The 25,621-nt window shown below is 47.0% G+C and overlaps 1 protein-coding gene across 4 annotated transcripts in view; it reads right to left on the bottom strand.

Moving 5' to 3' along the window:
• LOC138541496 (DBIRD complex subunit ZNF326-like) overlaps positions 1 to 25,621 on the bottom strand; it is a 1,377,506-nt gene that overhangs the window by 1,271,122 nt on the left and 80,763 nt on the right. For all 4 annotated transcript variants that reach the window (XM_069641765.1, XM_069641762.1, XM_069641763.1 and 1 more), the window contains 3 exons: positions 21,992 to 22,070; positions 5,965 to 6,356; positions 4,703 to 4,904 (listed from right to left, as the gene is read on the bottom strand). In XM_069641765.1, the coding sequence (XP_069497866.1) occupies positions 4,703 to 4,904; positions 5,965 to 6,147 (385 nt within the window). In that variant the 5' untranslated portion in view covers positions 6,148 to 6,356; positions 21,992 to 22,070. The remainder of the gene's footprint in view (positions 1 to 4,702; positions 4,905 to 5,964; positions 6,357 to 21,991; positions 22,071 to 25,621) is intronic.

Raw genomic sequence — 25,621 nt, 5'->3', positions numbered from 1 at the left:
ACCGCAGAGAATTGCGACTACTAGAGCATGCTAGTAGGAACCAAATTGGGGAAAGATGTTAAATAAATTGTGCATCTGCCATCTGTGAATGCGCTGCTATAGAAAAATGTGAGGTAACGGGACTGAAAACAGTCATTGTAGAGGGATCATTAGACCCCACACGATTATAAATGACCACTTGGGCCTACACCTGCACTTGTGTTTGCCCTTTTGGTTGAATGTCCTTACTAACTGACCACTAAGTCTATATATTCAGCGCAGTCTTGAGGTGGGTTCACGACTTGAGCCAAGACATCCTTGAGTTCTCCTCGAAGCCCTCGATGAAATAACGATTCGTTTTACCTCAGGCCATCCAGTTTCCACTATCAACCTATTAAAGGTTGCGATGTAGGATAGAAGGTCCTGGTTACCCTGTCGTAGGGACAAAAATTTGTTATCCAGGGCCTGTCCTTGAGAGTGCCAGGCAAATAGTCTTTGCATGCTCGTTTGAAAGCCCTAAAAATCCAGAAGAATTGGGTCATCCTGAGTAACTAGTGGAATTGACCAATCGGCTTCACTGCCGCTGAGATATGACAATACAAAGGCTACCTTGGCTTGATCATTTGGGAAGGCTCCAGGTCTGCATAAAAAATGCAAGCGGCATTGGTTCATAAACACGGCGAACCTATTGGGATCTCCGGCAAAGCGTTTGGGTGGAGCTAATGGAATATTTCCTGGTAGGTTTATTTGCACAGGGTTACTCGATAACAGGAGCTGGATTTCCCCCGGAACCAGGTAGGGGTGCTTGTCCAGCCTGGCTTTGCAATAGTTGCCTAGCAAGATCATCAGTTTGCTCCTTTGACAAAATCAGTTCTCTCCTAAGAGCATTGGTTTCTTGACGGGCGGAATGCACTTCAGCCCTCAGTTCCCCTAGTAATTGGGCCAATTGGTCAGTCTCTGAGGTATCCATAACGCCCGGGTGGGAATTTGTGGGTAGGCTTCGCAATCTGTTACGCTCACCTGGCTCCCACAGAGGCGTCGATCGGAACGGGACAGCTGCGGTCTCCACCAATGTGACGAGTAGGGCCGAGATGACGGACTGGACTGGCCCACCTAGCTTCATTTGCTTGGCCCGTAGGAATATTCTTCTGCAAATGGAGAAAGGGAATTAACCACCCGTGGAGTTGAGCGTAAATCCCCCCCACCCCCGCTGTTCTCCCCACAGATCACCTTTGATGTCCCCTCTTATAGTCTCACCTGATGGTTTGAAAAGATGAGCTCTCCATCCTGCATTGCGCACAGGGGCGCGTTGATAACCAGTTGCTTCACTGGCTCGAAGGAATTGGTGAGTTCCAGAACAATATTGACTCCGAGATTCCCGGCAAGACGCCTTAAGTATAAAGTTCGTAAGATTTCAAATGCCTGACTTTCACTCTTGTCAGATTCCTTGCAGGTTGCAGCTTGACCCTAATGAAGAGTTCCTCGTGGCAACCGGTAGTATTCTTGTAAGGATTTGTATTTTCCAACACAGTTCGATAAAATAATGTCAATATGTAACCTGTTGCTTTCTCCCTTATTCAGGCGCTGAGAGAAAGTATGAAGTCTTGGGGAATAATACCTCCGGCGGTAAAATCAGGTAAGTCTATTGTGGTGAAGAGGGTTCCCCTTGTTAGTCCCTTTTTTTCATCTTGCTGTCCTTTTGTTTCCCCTTAGGCGCCGGGGTTCGGCGAAGATGCAATGGAAGCTGCGCCGACCCGTGAAGAGGAATAGTACCCCCGGTGGTAAAATCAGGTAAGTCTATGGGGGGGTAACTAATATTCCTCTGTGTATTCCCTTGGCTCACCTTGCTGTTCTTATCTTCTCCTTAGGTGCCGGAGTGCGGCGAGAACATGCAGGAGGATGCGGTGGAATGTGAAGATGCTGCGAAGGCCGGTGAGTTCAGTGTGGTGCTGCAGCAGGCGAGGCGACGCGCATAAAATAACTTCTTTCTTCCAGCTCGAAGGCGCGATGGATCGGGAATTCAGGTAAGGATTAAAAGGTATTGCTCTTGTTTTAACCTTTTCTCCTTCTTTCTCCCTTTTTCTAGGAGCTCCAAACTCGAGGTGGGCGTGGCAGAAGGCTGGATGCAGACTTGCAGGCACGGTGAGCGTTATGCTGCTGGATGCAGAATAACGCAAAGCGTGTGCTGCTCTTCGGACGTGGTTTAAATAGCCTCCAAAGTAGTCCCAGGTAAGTATTCCTCCCCAGCCCCGCCCAAGTAAAAAAAATAGTCCCGAAGTAAACTAGTCCCTTCCAAGCCTCTTGGCTTGGAGCTCTTGCAGCATGGTCTGCATCAGGTAAGTTTGCAGCATGGTCTGCATCGGGTAAGTTTTAATCTATAAGCCTGGCGCCTATGGCGCCAGGACTGACTCTCCATATGAGCCTGGCGCCAAATAGCCCCTAGCAGGGGTTGTTGGGCTTGCTTAGGATAACTTGATGCCTGCTTCAGGGGTTGCTGGACGTGGTCTGGGTCCCCGGGGGTAGGCATCATGACACTTTAGTGCTTCCCTAATTTTTTCAGTGTACAAGCGCTGTGGACTTTGACTTGTTCTGCCAAACCTGTGTGCTTTGGGAGGAATCCTTTGTGCACATCTCTTGGAACAGGACTTACCCTAAAGCTCAGTGAACAAGGAAAGATCCACACAGCTGACTACAACAAAGTTTGCCAGCATTGTATCTTTAAGGGCAAGACAACATGTCAAAAGTGTAAACCAATATTGTCATATTTGCCAGGTGAACTGGGCAAGGACCCTATTTTGTAACTTATTAGTTTGGAGATGGGCTGGACAATGACCGGGAATAAATAAGGCATGCTTAGTAATGTTCAGGACTCTTCCTTCACGGTGTCTGCTTGTACACACTGCGAGGCGCTAGAGAGCCAGATAGCCATCTGCTTTCATATATCTATCTGTACAGAATAAGTTATACTTTACTTCGTGACTGGCGGATTTCATTTTTGGTGGTACTAAGCCTTGATATTATTTGATGAACTATCAGTGGTTTTTAAGTTTCGTCTTCAGAGAGGGGGCGGCAGTGCTTGCTCTGTTGTGGCTGCCAGGTTGTGGAATTCTCTTCCCCTTGAGCTCAAGGCCACTGAGAATCACCTAGTCTTTTGTCGCCTACTTAAGACTATTCTCGTTGGCAACATTTTTTATTTCTGTTTGCTTTCTGTGGTATTGCTATGTACTTCTCCACGCCAAGGTGCCCTCGGGCATACGTGCTAGAAGTGGCCCCAACATAACATGCATCAACACGCTTTTCTGGTAAAAGAATTAAAATGTGCTTGCAGTTTGCTCATATGATTTACAACAAAAAAGAAAATGAAAATCGAAGCTGCATTAGTGCTCACTGTTATGAAAATACACAGACAATACTAGTAATGTTTCTTCCGGTGGGCACCATGTTTTTTCAGCAAAGAAAAATTGCCATCCAGTTTGTGGGGCGATTGCATTTCTCCAAGGTCGAGTAGATAAAAGTTACTGGACCTGCGGGTCTAGCATATTTCTTTTAGATTGAGGCCTGAAAAGGTTCCCAAACAAAGTAAAAGCCTGAGTGAATGTGGGTAAAGGGCCCCACTCACTCAGCAGAGTCAGATAAATAACCCAAAATTCCAGTAAATCTCTCTATGAAACTCACAGGTTTAGAGAACGTCACATAAAAAGGAATTCTACTCTAGCAAGTGCAAATTAGTAAGATTCGTGCAGGTGGAGAGAATTGTGTTGCTGACAACTGTTTTTGCACCTAGAACATTGTAATGATTTCCTTGGTATAAAGCTGGATACCCGCCCTTGTTTGAATTTGACTTTAATTCTTTAAATACATTCCGATACTTCTTTTCTTGCCTAGAATTGTGGAGTGGGATTGTATGAAATTAGTCATGTCACCCTAATGTGAGCTTAAAATCTATAAATTAAAAACACATTTCTACATCATGTAGCCTCTAACCAATCATCCTGCGCCTTCTTTTTAGTTGGGCTATTCATCACTTCATTGGAGTTTTAAAACGCACTATTGATGTAATAAAATGTCTTAACCAAGTCTCTGCGTTCAGCCACTCCATTTATAAGCACTATGCGTGTCGTTTCTGATGTCCAGTTAAAAACCAGCATTGGCAAAGTCACAGTTTTGGCTTGTGTACAAATAGAAGGCATTTGCCAAGGACTGCTGTTCGATACCAGGTATTCACTGCAGTTTGCACCTGCTACCATCAATGACCAGTTAATACCATTAAGAAGGCACCTAGCAAGCATCTACCCAAAAGCCCAAACTGTTGGCATTGCCAATGTTTGTTTTAGGCCGTCAGTGGTCCTTGAGACTACATAAATGGTGTGCGGTGTGATGCAAATAGACAAAATGGGGCAGATACATTTAGAATCTTGTCAAGATGAAAAGCAACATTTTCTTGTTTTCCTTTTGAAGGCCAAGAAGGGCTGCTGGTCTATCACAAGTTTTTGGACTCCCCGCTTTCTTCCATACACAGAAAATAAAACGTTCTGGTGTTCACAGAAAACTAACAAAAAGTCACAAACATGCCCAAGATAAGTACACAAATCTTGCATTAGGTCTACAAACAATGTGTTCCTCATGGGCTTAGGTTAACTGCCACAAGTAATAACTGGGAAATCTTTCCCAATACACGGAAAACGTACAAACTGATATAAAAAAAATAAAAAAAAGAACATACCCACTTTGTTACTTGCATTGTTAGCTGCATTGTTCACTGCATTTGTAGCTGCAGCTGGCTTTGCTAGTTTTGCCTTCTTGCCAACCATTTCAGTAGGTTTATCACCAGGAGGATTATTTTTTCTCTTCATTCCTCTTCCAGCAGCCCCAGCTTTGGACTGATTCATACCAGCCTTAAACGCACCTCCAAAATCCGCCATTTGCTGCAAATGGTTAAAAATATATATAAAGAATCATATGTTATGAAACCTTACTAGAGCAAAGTGCATATTCATTTTGGCAAAATCTTTCTTCCACAAGGACAACTTCTATCCTTAATGGCAAACCCCATTGAATATAATTATTTTAAGTACTAATCATGCTAAAGCACCTTCCAGCAACACTGGTTATATCATTTAAATTATGCTCGGAGTGCATTGACATGACATGGCTCTCCGTTTTTTTAATCTAATGTGAAGGAAAACCACTAATGGCATTTTTATTACAACTACCATGATCTAAAGGGTTACCTACATGCATGCAGATTCTAGAATTGTGATAAAACATTGCAACACTGTCTTGAAGTGACGTAGGTTTAGCGCAGCGGCCTCCAACAGGTATGTGTGGTGTTTAAATCTTTTCCTATGTGTAACATGGCAAGGAAATGGTTTATACCATTTGTCTGAAATATAGAAGTACATATTCACATGTAAACATGAGTAAAAAATAAGGGCAAATTCAAATCTGTATACCAGAATTAAGCCACTACATGACTAATGGAACATATAAAACAGTAATGTAAATGGACATTATATGCACGATTAGCTTTGTGTTGAGATTACCCAGAATTAAAACAAAGTTGTAAGATTAATGCTCAGTAAAGCTTCATTGCTCACCACAGGGCAAAACTGATGCAAATGTTCATAATGGGAGCACCAGGAGTCAGCTACAGCCGGGTTTATAAATCACACATTAAACCACTTCAAAAGGTTTTTGTAACAACTGGGAGGTTGTTACAACTCCCAGCCATAAATCGTTACCTTTCCCTATTGACAGACCAATTTGACTAACAAGATTTATTTTGTCACTTACAGTTGATTTTGTATTTTCAAACCGGCATACTGTTTTCAAAGATATAATCACGAAGATTGGTTTACATTTTAACCCCTTCACAAGATACCAAGTTGAAAAACAGTACATTCAATTTTTAAAGTTCTGGTCTTTAAAAGGAAATAGTTCAAAAGTGACTATTGTAAAAAGAATCTGAAAATATTCTGTACTTACTCTACGGCCTCGGCCTCGACCTCTGACTGAGGACTGTCCTCCAAAAGCCTCAGAACGTTTGCCTCCAAACGCACCTCCAGGATAAGCAGGCATTCCTCTGCCTCGGGAGCCTGCAGGCGCAGGCTTCATTTGGGGGTGAAGTAAAACTGCTGTAGGAAGAACGACCGTCTCTTGCTGCGTCATCCATAAAACCAGGTCTCATTTGTGAACGTGACCCGCCCTGGTTTCTACCTCCGAAATTGTCATGGCTATTCTGGTAAGTGTTCTCAAATCCATCATCAAAACCATCTCCAAAGCGGCTTTGTTCGGGTTCATTATACCCACAGCCAGATCTGAAAAGATCTCGCCCACTCTGAGAAGACTGAGAGTCATAAGACTCAGAAGGTCCAAAGCTAGAAAAATGCAGTGAGGGAAAAAAATTAAAAAATAAAAGTAAGTTTACTGGTTTCATAATATTTCAAAATACAAATCAGTTGACATTTATCAACTACATTGCTTAAAATATACTGTTCTCAACAGTTTACATTTAACTTGTTAGGGCTGGGCAGGTTTCATTATGACAACATTTCTATTACAGTGCTTAACTGTATGAAGGCAAGGAAACCATGAAAGATATTCGGACCCAGCACAAACAATACCTTCAGGAAAGGAACAGGCCCACTTAAGAACCAGGTTACTCTGTTTAACGTCCCCCATGATGCAAATTTAGCTTTTAACCTGAGCACACAAGCAAGTCCAGCTATGTCTAAAATAGGCACTGCATCCAAACTGAGATTTCAAACAAACTGAAACAGTTGCATGAAAACAGACGTGCAGTGTCCTAAATAGAACAGGAGTTGACTCAAGTTTGTTCATCCCCAAGTTAAAATGTGTGCAACAACTGGTGTACAATGTTTGGCAGAAAGGAATAAACAGATCATAAAGAACCCTCCCCTTTCTGAAAGATAAACTTCACAATAAAGAGAAAGTGAGACATGCTTGCAGACCAGGATAATTTTAAAGTACAGGTTGAGGAATACCAAACAGAATCCAGTCTATCCAAGCTCCGTAAACACAATAGAAGATCTTCTCCTTATTACACATGGAAACATCTGAACGGAAGGGAAACACTGCCTGTGTAATACGACGCATTTGGTGCAGCAAAGGAAAATTTGAATGCCAGGCTTCTTTTTAGTGAGTTTAACTGAAAGTCCATTGAGCTTAAAAGCGACTGCCCGAAGAACTAAATTGCTCACTATTATACAAAACGATTACATCAAGAAGCATTAGGAAAAGGGTATGTCGAAAACGTACTGTTGCAGTGACTCAATCTTAGTTAATCCCCTGGACATTGGGACAATCTAGATCGGGCTGGACTATAAAGACAGGAATGCCCTAAAGTCATACAAAATTAAGAGTTTGCATATGTTCCCTTTACTATGTGATTTGCTATTCTAAAAAGGTGCTCCAACTATACTTACCTATGAAGATCTGTGGTTTACCCATTGAAAGATTCTTGGCAAGCAATCCAATAATGTATGTTTTATAGTACTTACCTACCCTTGATATTACAACAGTGTGCCTTAAGAGTATATAATAAACATCTATTTTTATATAACTCTTCAGTGTTATAGTTTTTCTTGATATGCAAAACAGGTGTGATGCCATATGGGACTGAAACAGCAATGTGTATGTTTCAAAACTAAAATGATGAGGAATGGAGACTCTGTCCTTTAAAAAATCATTTTAATCTATTATAATTTCATAAAACATCTCGTCATACAATATACACATACAATTAGTGATTCATTTTCTCAGCAATACCAATTTTTGAAAACTTTTGTTGTGCAAACATCTGACATAAGGTGAGGCAGCAATTCCTTTTCTCAACAATGTCAGTTTTTTAGAAAAAAGTTTGTGCAAATTGCTTTTGTAATTGTCTAAACTCTAAAACATGCTACAAGTCCATCATTCATGCACAATGGTGGACTTGCAGCATGTCTAAACTAAACTACCTTTGGTGGCTTAAAAGAGCAAGCTAAATCTGTATTTGAAGGCGTCTGTGATACTATGTCATGCATGCTTGCAGGGGCATAATCCACCTTCAATGGAGCAACACAAAACAGTCTAAGTGAGTAAGGCTCACTGCTCCCATGCACGAAACTTGGAGGATTTCCTCTATACAATAAACTGATTAAGCTGTATGAAGTGAAACTCTAAAAGGTTGATCAACCACCCAAACAGGTTATGCGTAACCAGAAAGCGTGCACAACTTTAACACATTTTATTCATTCAGATCAAGAGCACAACATGGTTACCACAGTCGCAGTATCTTGTAGAAACAGTTGCATGCCAGTTACTGTGTACCCATTACTAATACATCTAGCCACCATTGTGCTCCTGAGGTTTTCTATAATACATCCCCAACAGGTACAGCCTTACCCTTTTAAATATCCCCCTGCCCCCGAATCCCAACCCGTATGGTTTCGTCTTCCTCCTCCAGGTTTAGAGCCTCCCAGTCCATTCTCTCAAGAGTAGACCTTTGTTTACTTTTCCTGTAGCTCAACATACAGGACCATTTTTAAGTATCAACGGTTTGTGAAAGCAGTTCTGTCTTTTACATGTTCCTGAAAGGGTTTCCATACTGCCAACAACTTCAGATATTGTGTCGCTTTCAAGGTACATATTTTCTCCATAGCCATCACCCCCCCCCCATATCCTAACCCACCACCAAGCAATTATTGGGCCCTCTTCAGTTTTCCACCCTTGTGCCAGTGTCATTCTCGCTGACATCAGCAGGTGTGTGATGAGGGTGGCCTTATGCCCGGTTGCAGCATATGTGCCTTCTACCTCTTCTCCCAGTAAGACCACCTTTGGGGTCATTGGAAGGTTCACCCCTGTGATTTCTTTTATATGTCCCAGGATCTCTTTCCAATACATTACTGCTTTCGGGCATGCCCACCACATGGGATGGAGGCCCCCCTCCCTCCACATTGTCTCCAGCAATCTGGGGGATACTTTGCATTTATTCTATGCAGACGACAGGGGGACATATGCCATCTATAACAGAGTTTATAGGCTGTCTCTGAAGACTGTGCTCTTAGATATTTTGTGCGCTCTCTTCCAGATCTGTCCCCATTCCTCTTCCGTGATCGGTTCCCCCAAGTGTTTCTCCCAGTTATCCTTACACGGGAGCTTGTCTCGAATATTGCGCGCTATCCTACAGCCTATATAGTCTCGACACCCCTCTGGTAGTTGCCCCTTCCTGCATGGTCAATTCAAGCCCCACCTGGGCCCTAGTGCCCGCTTCCTTCAGTCTTTTGAGAGGTCCTTTGTCTAATTTGTATATATTTGTATCTTTCTGTCTCCACTATGCCATACTTTTGTTTACATTCCTCAAACAGAAGGGGTTCCCACCCTGATAGATTTCTTTTAGAGTTAATGTTCCCACTCCCGTCCTTGCCTCCCAGAATTTCTTTTGTAGGCCTGGGATGATGTCTGCATTGTGTGCCAATGGGGTAAAAGGACCTAATCCACGCCATTTTTTTTCTTTCCGAGTGCCCTATCCAGTCTCTGCAGAGACACCTTAGTGGCTTCCAACAGTTGGCCACCTGCTCCCCGGGCTCCACTGCGGAGGGCATATAATGATCTCAGTGGAATGGATGTAACCGCTTGCTCCATCCCACACCAGCCGTTTGGTGCATCTTGCCCAGCCCATTTCAACATTGGTGCCATGTGTGCAGCTAAGATGCATCTCTCCACGTCTGTGACCCCATGCCCCCCCAGGAGAGTTGGGCGCATCCGATTTTTCTTTTGTAACCTCTGCTTCTTACCTTGCCATATAAAAAGGTGAGTATTGCCTTTTGCAATTCCTTAAACATTCGGGGTGGTACGTTTACGGGCAGGGAACCCACCAAGTAAAGCATATGGGGAAGGGTCGTCATTTTGACTGAAGCAATTCTTGAGAACCAGGAGAGTTCTTGGGCATCCCATCTATGCAGGTCGTCCTGCAATTGCTTCCAGAGGGGTTTTATATTTGCTCCATACAGGCCTCTTATTTCCATCATTAAATTTATCCCCAGATATTATAGCTTCTCCTCTTCCCAGATTAAGGGGTATGCTTTCCCCCAGTTTTGTGATCATCTCCTGCGCCTCAGTTATGTTTAACACCTTTGATTTGGGCCAATTTATGGAGAACCCTGATATTTTAACAAACTCATGCAACCTTTCCATCACTGTGTGTAGTGTATCATTGGTGTTTTTCAAAAATAATGTCGTCCGCATAGTGCACAACTTTGTTTCACCTCCCCACGTCACCCCCATAATTTCCTGATCCTGTCTGATCCCCACCACGAAGGGCTCCATTGCGAAAATTAAATGGGATAGAGGGCACCCCTGGTGTGTGCCTCTCCGTATTTTATTCTGCACTGTGCTCTGCCCGTTAACCAGAAAGTTTGTTGATGGAATTAGAACCATCCTAGTGAAATCAGGAGCACACCCGAACCCCTCCAAATCCAGCCTCAAATATCCCTAATCTAAGTTGTCGAAAGCCCGTCTTGCATCTAGCGCTGCGACTGAGAACCGCTGTCCTGTTCTTGTCCCCAGCTCGACTATATCTATGGCACGTCTTGCATTGTCATCTGTGTGTCGCCCAGTATAAAGGCTGCCTGGTCCTCATGTATGATCCCTGGTAGTACCTTCATTAATCTTGATGCTAGGACCTTAGCATAAATCTTGGCGTCACTATTTAAGAGCGCAATAGGGTGATAGCTTGCATAATCTGAGATCTTTCCCTGGTTTATCAATATCGTGGTGGATGTCCCCATGTCCTCTGTAATCCTACCTCTCTCCCTGGTGACATTAAAGAGTCGTGTCAGTGGTGCCAGCAGTTGTGTGCGAAAGGGTTTGTAGTACCCATTACCTAACCCGTCTGGGCCTGGTGGTTTATTAGCTGGCAATGCCGTTATTGCGTCATTGACCTCTTGCGCAGGTATCGGGCCATTTAGTGTGTCTCAGTCTTTTCTTGTTTCAGCAGCCCTTCATGGAATCTTCCCATTATTTCCATTTTACCCTCCTCCGCTGTACATAGTTCCCCTTGTTCGTTTTTAAGTTGGGTTATATAGTTACGCAATTTGTTTCTTTAGTTTGGCTGCTAAGAATTTATTGGCCTTCCCCCCAGTGTATAGTAGGTTTGCTTTGTGTTTAGAAGTCTGTGCCACCCGATCTGCAACATGCGCTTCCAGCTGGGCTCTAGTTTTCCTTAGGGCTCTCAATGATTTTTGTGTCGTGTTTTATGCTGCTTTTCCGCTTGTCTAACCTCCCCTTCACGTTTCTTAGTGATGAGACCTCTCTCTCCAATGTATGCTGTGGATTGTGATAAAAATTCTCTTTGGACAGGGTGGCGCTGTGGAGCAGCCCAAGATGGCTGCCTAGCCTTTCACCTCCGTGCGGCCTCGGCATTCATCTGCTCCCATCTGCGGTTCCCGATATTGTGAAGGACTATCGGCTGGCCGAGTTGTTTCTGCCACTGCACTGGACATTCTGTGCGATTTTGGTCTCGATCGGCCCACCTGGGACCTGGCTGGCGGCCCTGTCGGATTTGGGCCTAGCACTCCACCCGGCCCCGGCTGTTGCCCAACATCCGGCCCTCCCGCCTGGCCTGCCTGACTCCTGGGTCCCCTCCCCGCTCCCGCTGCCCGCCGCTCTGTGAAATTGCAGCGAGTGCCTGGGGGTCCTGCTGCGGACACCGCCACACTGTGGATGCCACCTGCTGCGTCAGTGATCATCGCGACCCCCCCCGGCGCAGACGACACAGAAGATCCCATCGTCCCGCGGACCAGGTGAGTGGGGGCTGGAGCGGTGGGCGTCGAGACCTCTGCCCACTGTCTGCGACACTACGGGCCTGTACTGTCATAAGGAAGCAGCCCCCACCATACTGTCTGCCCCCCAAGAAGATCCCGCTGGCACCCCCACGTGACCTGTCCACATAAGGAGACCTTGATCGCTCGCCATCACAGCCTTTCCGCTCCACTGCTGACTCTCTGCTATCCACGGCAGTCCCCCACCCGCCTCTAACCGCCACCGAACGATACTGCGCTTGAGCCTGCTGGCCCCGGCCCATCTCAGCTCTCCATCCTACCCATAAGTGGGCCCTCATGCAACCGTGCCCACCACAACGACAATGCCTAGCAGAAATAAGGCGGGCCGAAGGAGGTACAATGGACAAAAACACTAAAGCGGTCCTCGAGATGATCCAGCCAGCACATCATCCCCACAGGACGAGCCGGACCTAACCCTGCACCGTGCGGTCGAGGCCCCTGACCTCACCCTACTAATGGAATCCATGGCTAAAAACGTTGCCTCCTTCCATGAAAAATTAGATGACATCAATGCTAACGTCGCCTCGCTTAAGGCTCGAGTGGACCAGGCAGGAACGAGGATCACCGAGGCGGAAAATAGGATCTCGGTGAACGAAGATAGCATCACCGCGCTCCAGGACACTGTGGCCCCCCTAACGCGTGACATGAAATGAGTCAATGCGAAGTTTGACGATCTGGAGTCGCGCTCCCGTAGGAACAACTTGCGCATTATCGGGGTCCCCGAAAATGCCCTCAAGGGGCGGATGGAGGACGCAGTGGAGAAACTCCTCAAGGACCTACTGGGCGACCCTGCTCTCTCTCCGTATTTCACGGTCAAGCGGGCTCACCGGGCTCTGGCTCCATGGCCCAGACCCAGCGACATCCCCAGACCCATTATCGCCAAGATTCTCAACTACCACGACAGAGATCTCATCCTCCGCCTGTCGCGGGAAAAGGGAGACCTGCGATTCGAAGCGCATACGGTCAGAATCTTCCCGGACTTCTCGCTGGCGGTGCAGCAGGAAAGGCGCCAGTTCCTATGCGTCAAAAAGCTGCTCAGGGAGCGTAACGTTCCCCTACGCCATCCTGTTCCCGGCACGACTAAAGATTGCCCATGATGGTAAGATCTTCACTGTCCCTGACGAAGCGGTGAAGTTCATTGAACTACATTTACCTCTCCCCGGGCCTTGAGCCGACCACACGCCATAGACTACACAGCCTACGATGTTCTCAAAATGTCCATGGATCCATGACTTTTGATGTGTTGATGGCAACCCCACCATGTCCACTCAATAACTGCGGCCTCTTGCCATGTGTATGCGGGCCACAGGCTAGCTCCTACACTGCTTCTTTGCCTTCTCCCTCACCTGGCCCCTGGAGCTATCCCTGTGCCCTGCTCTCTCTTGAGATGTCATCTTGCCAGAGCGTCTTCTCTGGTCTCGGAGGCTATGATACCCTGTTTTACCGCAACAATACACTCGGGACAGCATCTGCTGCCCCACATCAACCCACAAATGCCGGCCGCACGGCACCAGCGCCCCCCCGTTGCAATGTTTGCTTTCACTTTTATGTTGTTCTTCCTATTGACTGGTCCCTGTTGGGCTAGGATGTGGCCCTATCCACGTTGGATCTGGTCCTTCGACCTTTGGTTCCCGGTCGGAGCAGGCCCAAGGGGCTTCGGGTGTGTTTTGGGGTGGGAGATCTGCACTGCATGTTAGGGTTGGGCAGTGAGGGTGGGGGTGGCGTAATTGGGGTTGTGTTAACAGTTAAAAACATGGATGAGAGACGCATGACCTTAACTCAACACTACTGTGCACACGGCAGGTGCATGAGGGACAATCCTTAAGAATACTACTACAGGGATGTTCCATAACATATTGCTATGGCTCTAAACATTGTCACATGGAATGTTCGTGGCCTAAGCAATTTCACTAAGGCCCGCAGGATAACTGCCTATGCCCAGCGACATGGCGTCAAAATCCTCTTTCTCCAAGAGACCCACGCTCTCGGGCTCCTAGCAGCATGTCTCGCCCCCACGTGGGGCAACAACAGATTCTACACGAAGTACTCCACCCAATCCAGGGGGGTCCTAACCCTAATCCATAAGTCAGTCCAGTTTTCCCTGCGCTCCAGCCATATTGACTCTGAGGGTAGATACGTGATCCTCCACTGCTCACTCGCTAACATGGAATGCCTCCTAGTGAACATATATGCCCCGAACTATGATGCCCCTGAGTTCTTTGATGCCATCACCACCACGCTTCTGCAATACATTGGGATTCCCATCATCTGGGGCCGGGACATGAATTTGATCCTAGACAAAGACCTGGATAGGTCCGGGACGGCCCGCAGAGCCCCGTCACGCGCAGCCCACAGGTTACACGCCCATATCGACACACTGGATCTCAGAGATGCATGGAGAGCTCTCAACCCACAAGTTAGAGAGTACACTTTTTACTCATCGGTACATGATAGCCTCTCCAAGATCGACCTGTTCCTCATATCGAGCTGCATGATGGGCAGGGTCAAGGAGACCAAGATACTACCGCGCACACTATCGGACCATTCACCGGTAACACTCCAGATAACACTGGGGCCCGACAGGCCCCCCGCTCCTCTTGGAGATTTAAGTCGGAGGCCCTGCTAGACAGTCTTTAAAGCCGATATTTTAGCTGACATCAACACCTTCTTCGAGTGCAACAACAGGCATGACACCTCCGATGGAGTGCGCTGGGAGGCATTCAAGGTCTTCATCAGAGGGATGTGCATATCTAGAGAGGCTGGGGTCCTCAAGGCCATATAAAATAGCTTGCAACAGTCAGAAGCAAAATTAAAAGAGCTTGAGAGGGCATATGCCACCTCCCCTTCCCCGACTGCACTGGCACAGATTAGAGCGGAATTAGAAACATTCGAGTCCCACTCCCTGAGAGAGGTTCGGTACTTCGCCCGCCCTGTGGCGGCCAGGAAGTATGGTGAGGGGGATAGGCCGGGTAGAACACTGTCCAGACTGGTCCAAAACTGAGGGGGGCAGAAATCGCATTGATTGCATCAAGGACACACGAGGCACCATGTGCTGGTCTGACCAGAAAATCCTCGGGACATTCACCACATTCTATACGACCCTATATGGCCCCCAGCAAGAACACAGCCTGCAAGACACTGACTCCCTATTAGATCAGATCCCCATGACCCTCCTCTCCCGCGCGACCAGCGACCTCCTTGAGGCCCCTATCACCCTCGATGAAATAACCACGGTCATCTCGAACTGCCCCAGGGGCAAAGCACCAGGCCCCGACGGCCTCACCTCGGAGTTTTATCGGGAGCATGTAGCCATTCTGGCACCCAGACTCCTGGAGGTGTGGAACAAATCCCTAGAGTCAAACATCCTACCCCCATCCATGCGTAAGGCGCTTATAACTGTATTACCCAAGCCAGGCAAACCATTGGACGAATGTGGGTCTTACAGGCCCCTTTCTCCGATCAATACTGACACAAAAATATTTGCCAAGATCATTCCCAATAGGTTTCTCCCCATTATGCCCCACCTAGTCCACCCCGACCAGAGTGGCTTCGTGCCCGACAGATCCACCGCCCTAAATATCCGTCGCCTGTTCAATGTTCTGGCTAGAATTGACCCCAACGCACAGGCTGTGGCGGTCACCCTCGATGCCCAGAAGGCATTTGATATGGTGTCCTGGCAATACATGTGGGCGGTGCTCCACAAAATGGGAATTGGCCCACGCATGAGGTCGTACATCAAACTCCTCTACACAAGCCCCGCAGCCAGAGTCCTGGTCAACTCCAGGGCCTCAGCCCCCTTTGCTCTCCACAGAGGTACCTGCCAGGGCTGCCCGTTTTCTCCGATACTCTTTGCGCTCGCCTTAGAGCACATGGCTGATAACGTAAGGGACAAACATACGCGCAAAGGTATACGTCTCCGTGATACTCCTGAGATCATTTCTCTATACGCTGACGACGTGCTCCTATATATTAGAGACCCGGCTGCCCACCTAGATCCGATATTGAGAGACAACCAAAATTGGCACTTTCTCGGGCTTCACCATAAATCATTCCAAATCCGAAATCTTCCCGCTCACCCCGTCCACTACACAACCGTCCTGCGAATTCCCCCTTCGATGGTTACCGGGAGGCAACAGGTACCTTGGAGTGTAGATGTCCCTCACTAAATATTCACTGTTGGCTGACAACTATGCTGCTGTGGCGCAGCTTGCTGAGGCTCAAATGTTGAAATGGCGCAATCTCCCACTCCCTTTGTTGGGTAGACTATCTCTAATCAAAATGATTATGGTCCCTAAATTCCTCTACGTCTTCACAAATCTGCCGATCTGGCCCGGAAAGAGATATTTCAGGAACCTACACGCTGCGTGTGCCCAATTTCTGTGGCACTCGGGTCGGTTCGTAAGAAATGGCAACACATGACTCTTCCCTATGGTAACAGTGGTTTCACCGCCCCCGATTTTGCCAAATATCGGACAGCTGCACAGGCCCAACACGCCACATACTGGTACATGTTCTCCGACCTCCCCCCCGCATGTGAAGCTCGAGAAACTAGCGACCAAGGAACACCCTCTCCCTCATCCTCCATCACACATATCACGCCGACGCCCCGGCAGACCCCGTAGCGGCCACTGTTAGGGCCTGGAAATATATCTTGCAGATACAACCTGACCACCACCCGTACTACAAATGGCTGCCCATCTGGCAGTTCCCGGGCCTCAGCCCTACACATAAGCTTTTGATGAAACACTGGCATGATCTAGGCTATCGGGCCCTGACCGACTTTTACCCTGACGGGAAGTTTATCACTCCACAGACGTGGCGCCCCGGACACCTAGGTACTGCATTGGAAATGCTACAATACTACAGGCTGATGGCGGCGTTCCGCGCCTGGTGGCCCTTATACCCAGATGAGCCTCCAGACTCACCTGAGATCCAGTATATATCCAACTCGGCTGGTGCTAGGGGGATAGTGTCCGTGCTGTACAAACGGTTAATGGCCGACCCCACATACGTGCCAATCAGGGCGCAAGATACATGGAGTGAGGAGCTGGGCCTCCCCATCACGGACACAACGTGGGGGAAAATGTGCACGCACACTCGGACCACCTCTCTGAATGCCAGGCATAGTTGCATGCAATACAAGCACCTTAACAGACTATATTACACACCTCAAAGACTAGACAGGTTTGCACACACTCAGGCCCGCACCTGCCCTAAGTGTGGTTCTCCTGCTGCAGATCATACTTATATGTTCTGGTCTTGTGACGCGCTGGGCCCATACTGGAAGGCTGCAATTGAAGCTCTCTCAGACATCACAGCGTCCCGTATCCCTGCAGAACCGCTAGCTGTACTGTTCGGCCTGTGGGATAGCCCGGAGTTGAGGAAAAGGTCTAGGTTTTTCAATGTTGCCACCATAATAGCCAAAAAATACATATTACGATGTTGGAAGCGCCGATCCCCCCCCTCGTTTGAGATGTGGATGAGGGCCTTCACCTGGACTCAATCATGCGAAGAGGACTACATCAATACCCTCCCGCTGGCCTCCCGCCCCAGGAATGTGTGGACAGAATTTTGTACATATTTAAATAACAAAGACGACCTAGAACTATTGTCCTCCCCTCCTCCTGGTGATGTAATCTAATCCACTGCTGTGCCGCTTGGAGCTGGGCAATAGCCCCACTGGTATCTACCTAACATTCCCATGTATTGCACTACTATGTATATATCTGTCACTCTTGCTTGCTGTATAGTGTGTTGATTGTCTGTTCTCTCACCATGCCAATAAAGAAAAGTTAAAAAAATTCTCCCTGGACCACCGCCTTCCCCGCATCCCACACTGTCCTCCAGTCTGTCTCCCCATTATAATTATCTTTAAAGCAATTGTTTATTGTTCCCTCGATATGTGCTCTAAGTGGAATGTCCTGTAATATTTCCCTCAATCTCCAATGATTCTATTTGTATGATCACCGGCACGTGGTATTTCACCCCAATTTCTACTTTTGTCCCTTGGGGGATCACTGACACTAAGATCATGTTGATTCTAGAGTAGCCCTTGTGCACCGCCGAATAATGCATATATTCCCCATTTTCTTCCTGAAAAAATGCCCATGTTTCAATTACCCCCAGGTCCCTAAAGAATTTTCCCAGTGCCTGCCTGTTCTTCGCATCCACTGTGGAGGCCTGGAGTGTTTGATCCAATGTCAGGTCTATCACACATTAAAAATCCATACCTATCACCACCTGTCCTACGCACCATCCTCCCAACTTCTGCAATATCTCCCTTATGTAGGTATCCTGTTTCTCGTTGGGGACATAAAGTGCAATTATCGTGTAGATTTGATCTTTTATTGTACCCTTGAGCACCAGGAATCTACCTTCTGTGTCTGTGTATGTGTTGCTTCTTAAAAGCCAGGCCGCTTAGCAATATTGCCACCCCTCTTGTCTTTTTCCCCCCACTTGATGCATAAAATTGGTTGGGGAAAAGCCTTGTGCGCATCCTCCGTTCGTCCTTAGGGTGGAGATGCATCTCCTGCAGGATCCCTATTGATGCCTGCAATTCGACCAGTCTGCCCAAGATGGAGAGGCGTTTCGATTCGGCTTAGGTCACTACTCCTTTCCCGTTTCCCGACCTTCCAAGCTCTAAACCCTTCCATTACCACCCGGATTCTGAACCATACCCAAACCCTCCCCCCTCCCCTTCCCTTCCCTTCCCTTGCTCCTTTCCCCCCTCATGCCCCCACCATCTCCCCAACTTTCCCCATTTCCCTTTGTCCCACAGTGGCCAGGGCTCTCCTGAACACCCCCTGGTAGCTCCCCAGGGTGTTGGACTGTGTACCTTCCTGGGATTTCCCTACACCAGGATAATTCCATACCTTGAGTTGGGTTCCAAGATGTGTCACCCTCCTTCCAGGCTACTTTAGCTTTGCTTCTTGTTTTGAGGCCTTTCTCCTCCCTCCAGGCAATATTTTAACACTAACTCCTTGACTTTACTGTCTTATACCCAATCCTTTATTATGGGGACTGGTCAGTTTTGCTTCCCTTCCAATACTCTTGTCCATCATCCATTCGCACGGTCTGTCCGCTTCTTTTGAAGTGCCCTGTTTTGGGTTGTGTTCCTCTTGATTTTGGCCCCCTTCCATTTGTAACAACAACAGTCCCTCTTCACACATGTTGATTTGACGCGGTTGGGACTGTCCATTTGTAAGCTATGTGTTTAGCTATTAGGGCCTTTGTGACCGGTTGCATTAGTCTTCTCTTGTGTAGTGTTGATAGTGCTAGGTCCTGATATAACTTGATATGGCTTCCGTTGACCGTCAGTTCCGTTTGCCGCCCTCAGAATTTCCTCCTTCAGGGTTTACAAAGTCAGGGCTACTAGCACATCTTGAGGCCTCACCTCGTGTTCTCTCCTCTTGGGGCCAAGTCTGTATATTCTGTCTATCAGCACTCCTTCAGGTTGGATACCATTGAATAGGCTGCTCAAGCACTGCTGCAGGACGTCTTTTAGGTTGTTATCCATAACTGATTCGGCCAGGCCCTTGACCCTAATATTGGACCTCCGGGATCTGTTTTCAAGGTCTTCTGCCTGGATTTGCAGATTATTTGTTGCCCTGGCTACCTGTTCTAACAGGATGTCACTCTGTTTCGCCTCTTCCGACATGTTTGACAGGCCATTCTCTACCACATCCACTCTCGCCCAGCTCATTAGTCTCTCTTCTGACCTCCTGGAGTGCTGACTTCAGCTCCTGTCATTTTCCCAATTTGGTCCATTCCCTTTAAACAGTTCAGCAGCTCATCCTTGTCAAGTGCCATCGTGGTTGGTGTCTCTGGTTTCTCTCCCTTCTCCCCCTACCGAGGTGGTGGTTTCGTTGACGTAGGGTCCACCTATTTCTAAGTCCAGCACCTTTCCAACTGCCCCTCTTGCAGTTTCGATGATCCTTTCGCACTTGTTGGGGTGTTTCTAAGCTTAGCCCCTGGCATCGGGGGGACTCGCTGGGTGATTCCCACATGTACTTTTGTCCAATGATTTTTCAGGGGATGGGGAGGGTGGGGTTACAGTTCATTTGCCTCCCACTTGCGGTCTGCCAATTATACCTGTGATGTAAGCTCAGTGCCCTGCCACTTCCACCCCCTTTTCAGAACATTTGCCAACTAGTTTTACGCCCTTCTTTTCGCTAGGCCCGAGCTGCTCCAGCGCTTTTGACCACTTGCTCACGGCCTCAAAAGCATTCTACTCCTCGACCTTTTCTTCTGTGGGTGGTCCTTATCTGGTGTTTTACCCCTCACTTCGTGTCCTGGTGTCATGGGGGGGCTGTACTCCCCTGGTTTGGATGCTCCCGCTTATGGCAGGTGCTTCTCTACCGCTGCAATGCCTTTTTTTCAGAGCCTCTAGGTCGCCTTTTCTTTCTCACCAAGTCTTCCCTCCACTCCCCTTTTATATGCACTTGGTTTGTATCTCTAGTGCTGTGTACTTGTGTCACCACACTTACTTCAAGCGATGAATGACTCCAGTCTGCCTTCCTCTGGTTGCTACTGAGTGGGTGGGGGGAGCTTATTCCTACTGCCGTATTGGGGGAAGATTGCTTCTCCTCTGGAAGGTACTCTTTCTGTTTATGAGGGCAGCTCTCTCTGCTGATTAGTATTGTGTGCTATCCAGGCATGCCATTGCCTGGCTTAGCTCGTGGCACGTCTCTCGTGCAGTCTATGCATTCATTCTCCCACACGTTGGCCGAGGTGGGGGATGTGACACCCTGTCAGTCTGCTCTGCTTAAAGTCTCCCCTCCCCCCTTTTATGTGCACTTGCTCCTTGACCCTTTTCAGTCCAGGTTCGGGGTGCCGTTTTGCGCTGGGCGGCTCAGTTTGGGATTATTGCAAGCTGGATTTCACCACCGCGTTTTGCAAGTAATGTACTGCATTTTGCCCGCTCTGACTGCGGTCTTGCTGATCCTGCGTGTCCTTATCCATAGCCCCATGCCTTCTGTGCTCTTCTGCGCCTACTTCCCGCTTGCTTCCGCATTGCTGATCTTTTAAAGGGGAGACTTCTTGTGGGCCATTAAACTTGTCCCCGCGTCCGTATGCCTTCACCCTTCGCTATGTTCTGTGCCACTATGACCACCCGGCACCTCTGCTCCAGCCGTCCCGTCCCATGATGAATGTCTCTCCGCTCCCCGACCTGGCGTTTATGCCGCCAAACCCATCCTCCCACTTTTCCGTTGCCCCGCTCCCGGCACTTCCTCCAACTTATTTGGCGTGTGTGTTGGAGCTCAATGCCGCTTCCTCACTGGTCTCTTCACCAGGGGGGGGGGGGGAGGGGTCAGCCACAGCGTGCTGCTCTTCCACTCCTCCGCCTCGGGCTGCTCCTTGCTGCTTGTCCCGGCCGTATCAGTGTCTGGAGCGCTGCTAGATCACTGTGGATCACCAACTTTATGTGCAGCTCCCCTGCAGTCGCAAAGGTGTCCGGGTACGGTCTGCTGTCAGAGGCGCGTAGACGTCCTGTTTCCCCCGCTCCATTGGCAGGGTCGCTTAGCTTCTTTCTGCTTTATTCCCGATAGGGGTATGCTGCAGCGACAAATTATTCAGATTTCAGATGATTTCTGCTCCTACCCTGAGCATCTCTGGGGCGGGAGGGTGCGTTTTCTGTTGCGTTAGTTGTGCCTAACCCTCCTTATTCTTTCCAGCCCGGACAGAGCTCGGGAGTGTGCACCTTCACGGGGCAGCGGCCATCTAGGAATAAAAGAGGGCACTTTGTACTTCACCCCCTGTCTCCACGACTATGACAGAACACGCTGTCATCTAAAAACTTTGTCGAATCTTACATGAAGGTACTTTAACTGATATTAAGAAAACATGTAGGTTCCCTTTAAAACTCATCCATATGTGGAAAACAGACACTAAACAGTATCTGCAAAAGTCAGCATATACGCAAATCTCAATAATGGTAGACACTAACCGTTTGCTTATGGCATAGCACTAGAAAAACAATGCAATATGGCAATACTGCAAAAGACAGTTTTCGATTTATACACCCTAAAATAATACAACTTAATAAATGTAAAAGGATTTCTTCACAAAGCAAATGAATGCAACACGACCATGAATTAAGATAGGAGACTTAACTGCAGCCTTACTGTCTGCGTCTTAAATACTCAAGCAGGAGAATGAAATATACTTACCGGTCGTTACTTTCCATTCCATAAGAAGCAGACTGATTCTGGCCTCCATAGGCTCCATGGCCATAGTCACGCTGCATCACTAAAGAGCAAAATCAAAGCGGAAATGCCACTTATAAAAAGGCACCAACTAGGCCCATGAATTTTATATTTGTTTCATATTGCCAGTTGGCCGTATGTGGATCTTAAACTAGCAAAAATCAATTTTATTTGCAAATAAATTGTTCATGGCAGTGAAGAAAAAAAAAAGTAATTATACATAAGTCAAGTCATTGATAAAGTGCAACCGGAGTGCACGCTGGAGGCAAGAAATTAGAGCAAATATACAGTTATCGACACAGGAATAAACATGCAATACTGGTGCAGAAAAATACATACATACAAGGCCATTAGTTGAACAGTTCTGTATATATTTAGTATAGACAACAACAACAAAAATACCAATGACCGTCTGCCTCTGTAAAACACTGATGGCTTTGCCCCAACATGCAAGCAATTGTCCCTGAAAAAACTAGGATTTCCAAGCTCTTGCACCCTTAGCTCAGAAACAGTTTGCAGTCCTGATAGATTGTGGTGAAGGCAAGTCCCCTTTTACGCACAATCCAGAATAAAGACAACCCGCTAGGAAAAAAGGCCAGGAGATAGCGTTGCAAGGATAACAAGGTTTAATTGTACAGAATACAAATATCAGCAAAGGCTCCAAAGCGCTTTGATTCTTACAGATACAAACATGGGCTTAAACACCCCAAACGTGTCATACGTAGGGTACACAATGTTTGCCACTGATTGTAGGCACCCTATACATCAGCCTGCTCCATAGGGGATGCCAGGCAGCAATTGGTTGGTTCTTTCCCGTCTATCTGGATCCACGTGGGTCAGCTGGGCTCATCCTTGCGGTGAACGTCGGGTCGCATATTAAGGCATTGTTTCTATCCCAACTAAACATGCTAAGCCTTAACATTAATTCATTGTGGTGGGCACCTGGGCGGCACGGGAAATGGTGCCAGGGAGAAGGGAGGATAAAATACAGTCATGCTGACCCACAAATTCAGGGTTTTATTGGTACTGCAGTTCCCGCACTCAAGGGCTCCACCCTGGGGTTTGATCTTTAATTTATACCCCCGATACCTCGTGTTACAAGGGATGCGTGTTGTTGCTGGGAGGAAATACAGCAGCGCATGCTTAGATCTTCAGTGGACAGTTAATGGGGGTTGGGACCTGCAGGGCTGTGTGCTTATTGAGGAATGCAAAGGTGTGGGGGTCGAGTCTGTCGCGTGCGGCTGGCTCCGAGCTGGATGGGTGGGAATTAGAGACCTAATGAAAGTTTAGTGGAGATGAATGGACACAGCGCAGAGCCTGGTGTTGTCTCACGCTCTTGCTAGGTGCATTCCGGTGAAAGATACTAAATATTTGCAGCACAGAAGGGACAAGGGGGAAGTGGACTTCCGTGGGAACAGAGCTCTTGTGAAGGCAGTGTGTTTATACAGAAATTGGGTCTTGTGAACTGGCACCGTGAAAAGCGCAATTCTGCAACTTATCCCTTCTGGGCCTAATCCAAAATGGAGTTGAAGGGTATATGAGTGTTCCTAGTGCCATGCATCTACTTCTAAGCGCTGCAGGGCCTCTATGTGTGGCCCGATAACGCAGATAACATACAAGGGGGAGCAATGTTACCTCATATGGTGTTCGCCATATTTGGAAGCGCAGAGGGGGGGGGAGGGCTAGATTTATTGCCATCCCAACATTGGTAAGGCCATGGAAACCTAACCACAGGATTCAGTCGAAGGTGCAATTTTACCATTGCATCCTATGGAAATGAGATTTTTACACATCCGTGGGGTGGGAAGAGTGCGGATCACAAAAGCTTCACTGTTGCCACCGAATAACAATGCATGAAAGTAAATGTAGAATACAGTACAGTAATTCATCAATAACATTTAGAAAAATTACAATACAAGATTTCAGTTTAATCTTCCTAAGAGTGAAGGCTAATGAAGGTAAATGGGTCTCTGGAACCATCAGCTAAGAAGAGGGATCAACCACTATTTTTGATGGAAGTGGATTTTTTTAAGGAAGATTAATTTGACTTAACAAGTTCTGCTGTACGTACACAGTTACCATGGGGTTTTAGAAGACATGAGAAAACCTGTGGACCCTGCGAGTTCTTGCGCTTACTCTGGTCAATACGTTATAGTAGAAAACACTCAAACAGGGATAAAACGGAGATCCTCCTAGTAGGTACCAGCAAAACTCAACAAGCTCCCACCTCAATACATAACCTTCAACATTGCCAACTCCACCATTACAGTCTCCTCGACTGTTAAAACTTTAGGTGTCCATATTGACTCTTCACTATCCATAACTCGCCAGGTTAACGCCATAGCCTCCTCAGCCGCACTCACCACTAAAATTATCAATGCAGTTAAGCCATTTCTCTCCACCAAAAACTAACTCTCCAATCGCCAGAGCCACAGTAGGTACAAAGCTGGACTACTGCAATGCCCTATTCTTGGGCACCTCTGCAAAAAACTTGAACAAACTCCAAATTACCCAAATCAATGCCCTCAGGGCAGTACTGAGCATTCCCAAAAGGGAACAGCTCTCTCAAGCTAGGAAAGATGCCCACTGGCTACCGGTTAAGGAACACATACTATTCAAATCCAGGGCCACCACTCACAGATGCCTCTCATTAGACGCCCCACCCTACTTATCTGGAAAAAAATCACAATCAACTCCTCTAACAGACCTACGAGAACCCACCTTTCCAATCAGATTTATGTTCCCATGTTCAAAAGATTAAAAGCAGGGGGGTCCAGTTTTCAGCACCTCACCCCCAAAAACTGGAATGCCCTGCGCACCACACTAAGAAATGAAAGATCCTACTCCACCTTCTGCAAAACACTAAAACCCCTACTGTTCTGCTAAATGTATCTACTAACCTGCCTGTACATGCTGTTTCTCTGTAACCCACCAACAGCAAAAAGTATGTTCTCCTTCTGTATCTTGCGTTCTACATCCGTTTTATTCCATGCTTTGTCACCACTGATGTGTTACATATGTTAAGATAAGCACTCTATAACCGCGCCATGATGCCCCGTTTGTGCGCTTTATAAATGCAAATAAATAGTTACGACGGTTAATCAGGGGTTTTGGTGGCTAGTAGTGCTTCCTGATTGCATTCTATATGGGTGCTCTTTTTTAGCACTTGTGCATTTTCACGTCCTCAAATGATGTGGTTCGTGCTCAAAAAGATAACAAAAAATGCGAATGAAACACGGATTAGGGTCACGTTTCTAATTTTCCTGATTCAGAGCCAGCTCAAAAGACATGTATACTTACAAACACTCCAGTTTCTTTCTCTTATTATTTGTACGTTTTAGAGTACGGATCAGTCTGTCACTCAGCCTGTTGTGGCACTAATCCGAAAAAAAAAAGTGTTGGGCACATGAATGAGAAAGTGCACTATTCTGCACTAGATTTTTTGGGGAGCTTTACTATACCAACTGTTGTTAAACTCTGCCCGTGCTTTTCATTTTATTTTATTTAGATTGATGAGGATAAAAATCTACTTTGACAGTTATTCGTTTGTGTTATCTGTTAAGCATCCGTTTTAGTTAGTCCCTCGAAATAAGG

The sequence above is a fragment of the Ambystoma mexicanum genome, chromosome 1q, assembly GCF_040938575.1.
Source record: "Ambystoma mexicanum isolate Mex_15411 chromosome 1q, UKY_AmexF1_1, whole genome shotgun sequence".
In the NCBI taxonomy this organism is placed as follows: Eukaryota; Metazoa; Chordata; class Amphibia; order Caudata; family Ambystomatidae; genus Ambystoma; species Ambystoma mexicanum.
This window is presented reverse-complemented; position numbering and strand designations above follow the sequence as displayed.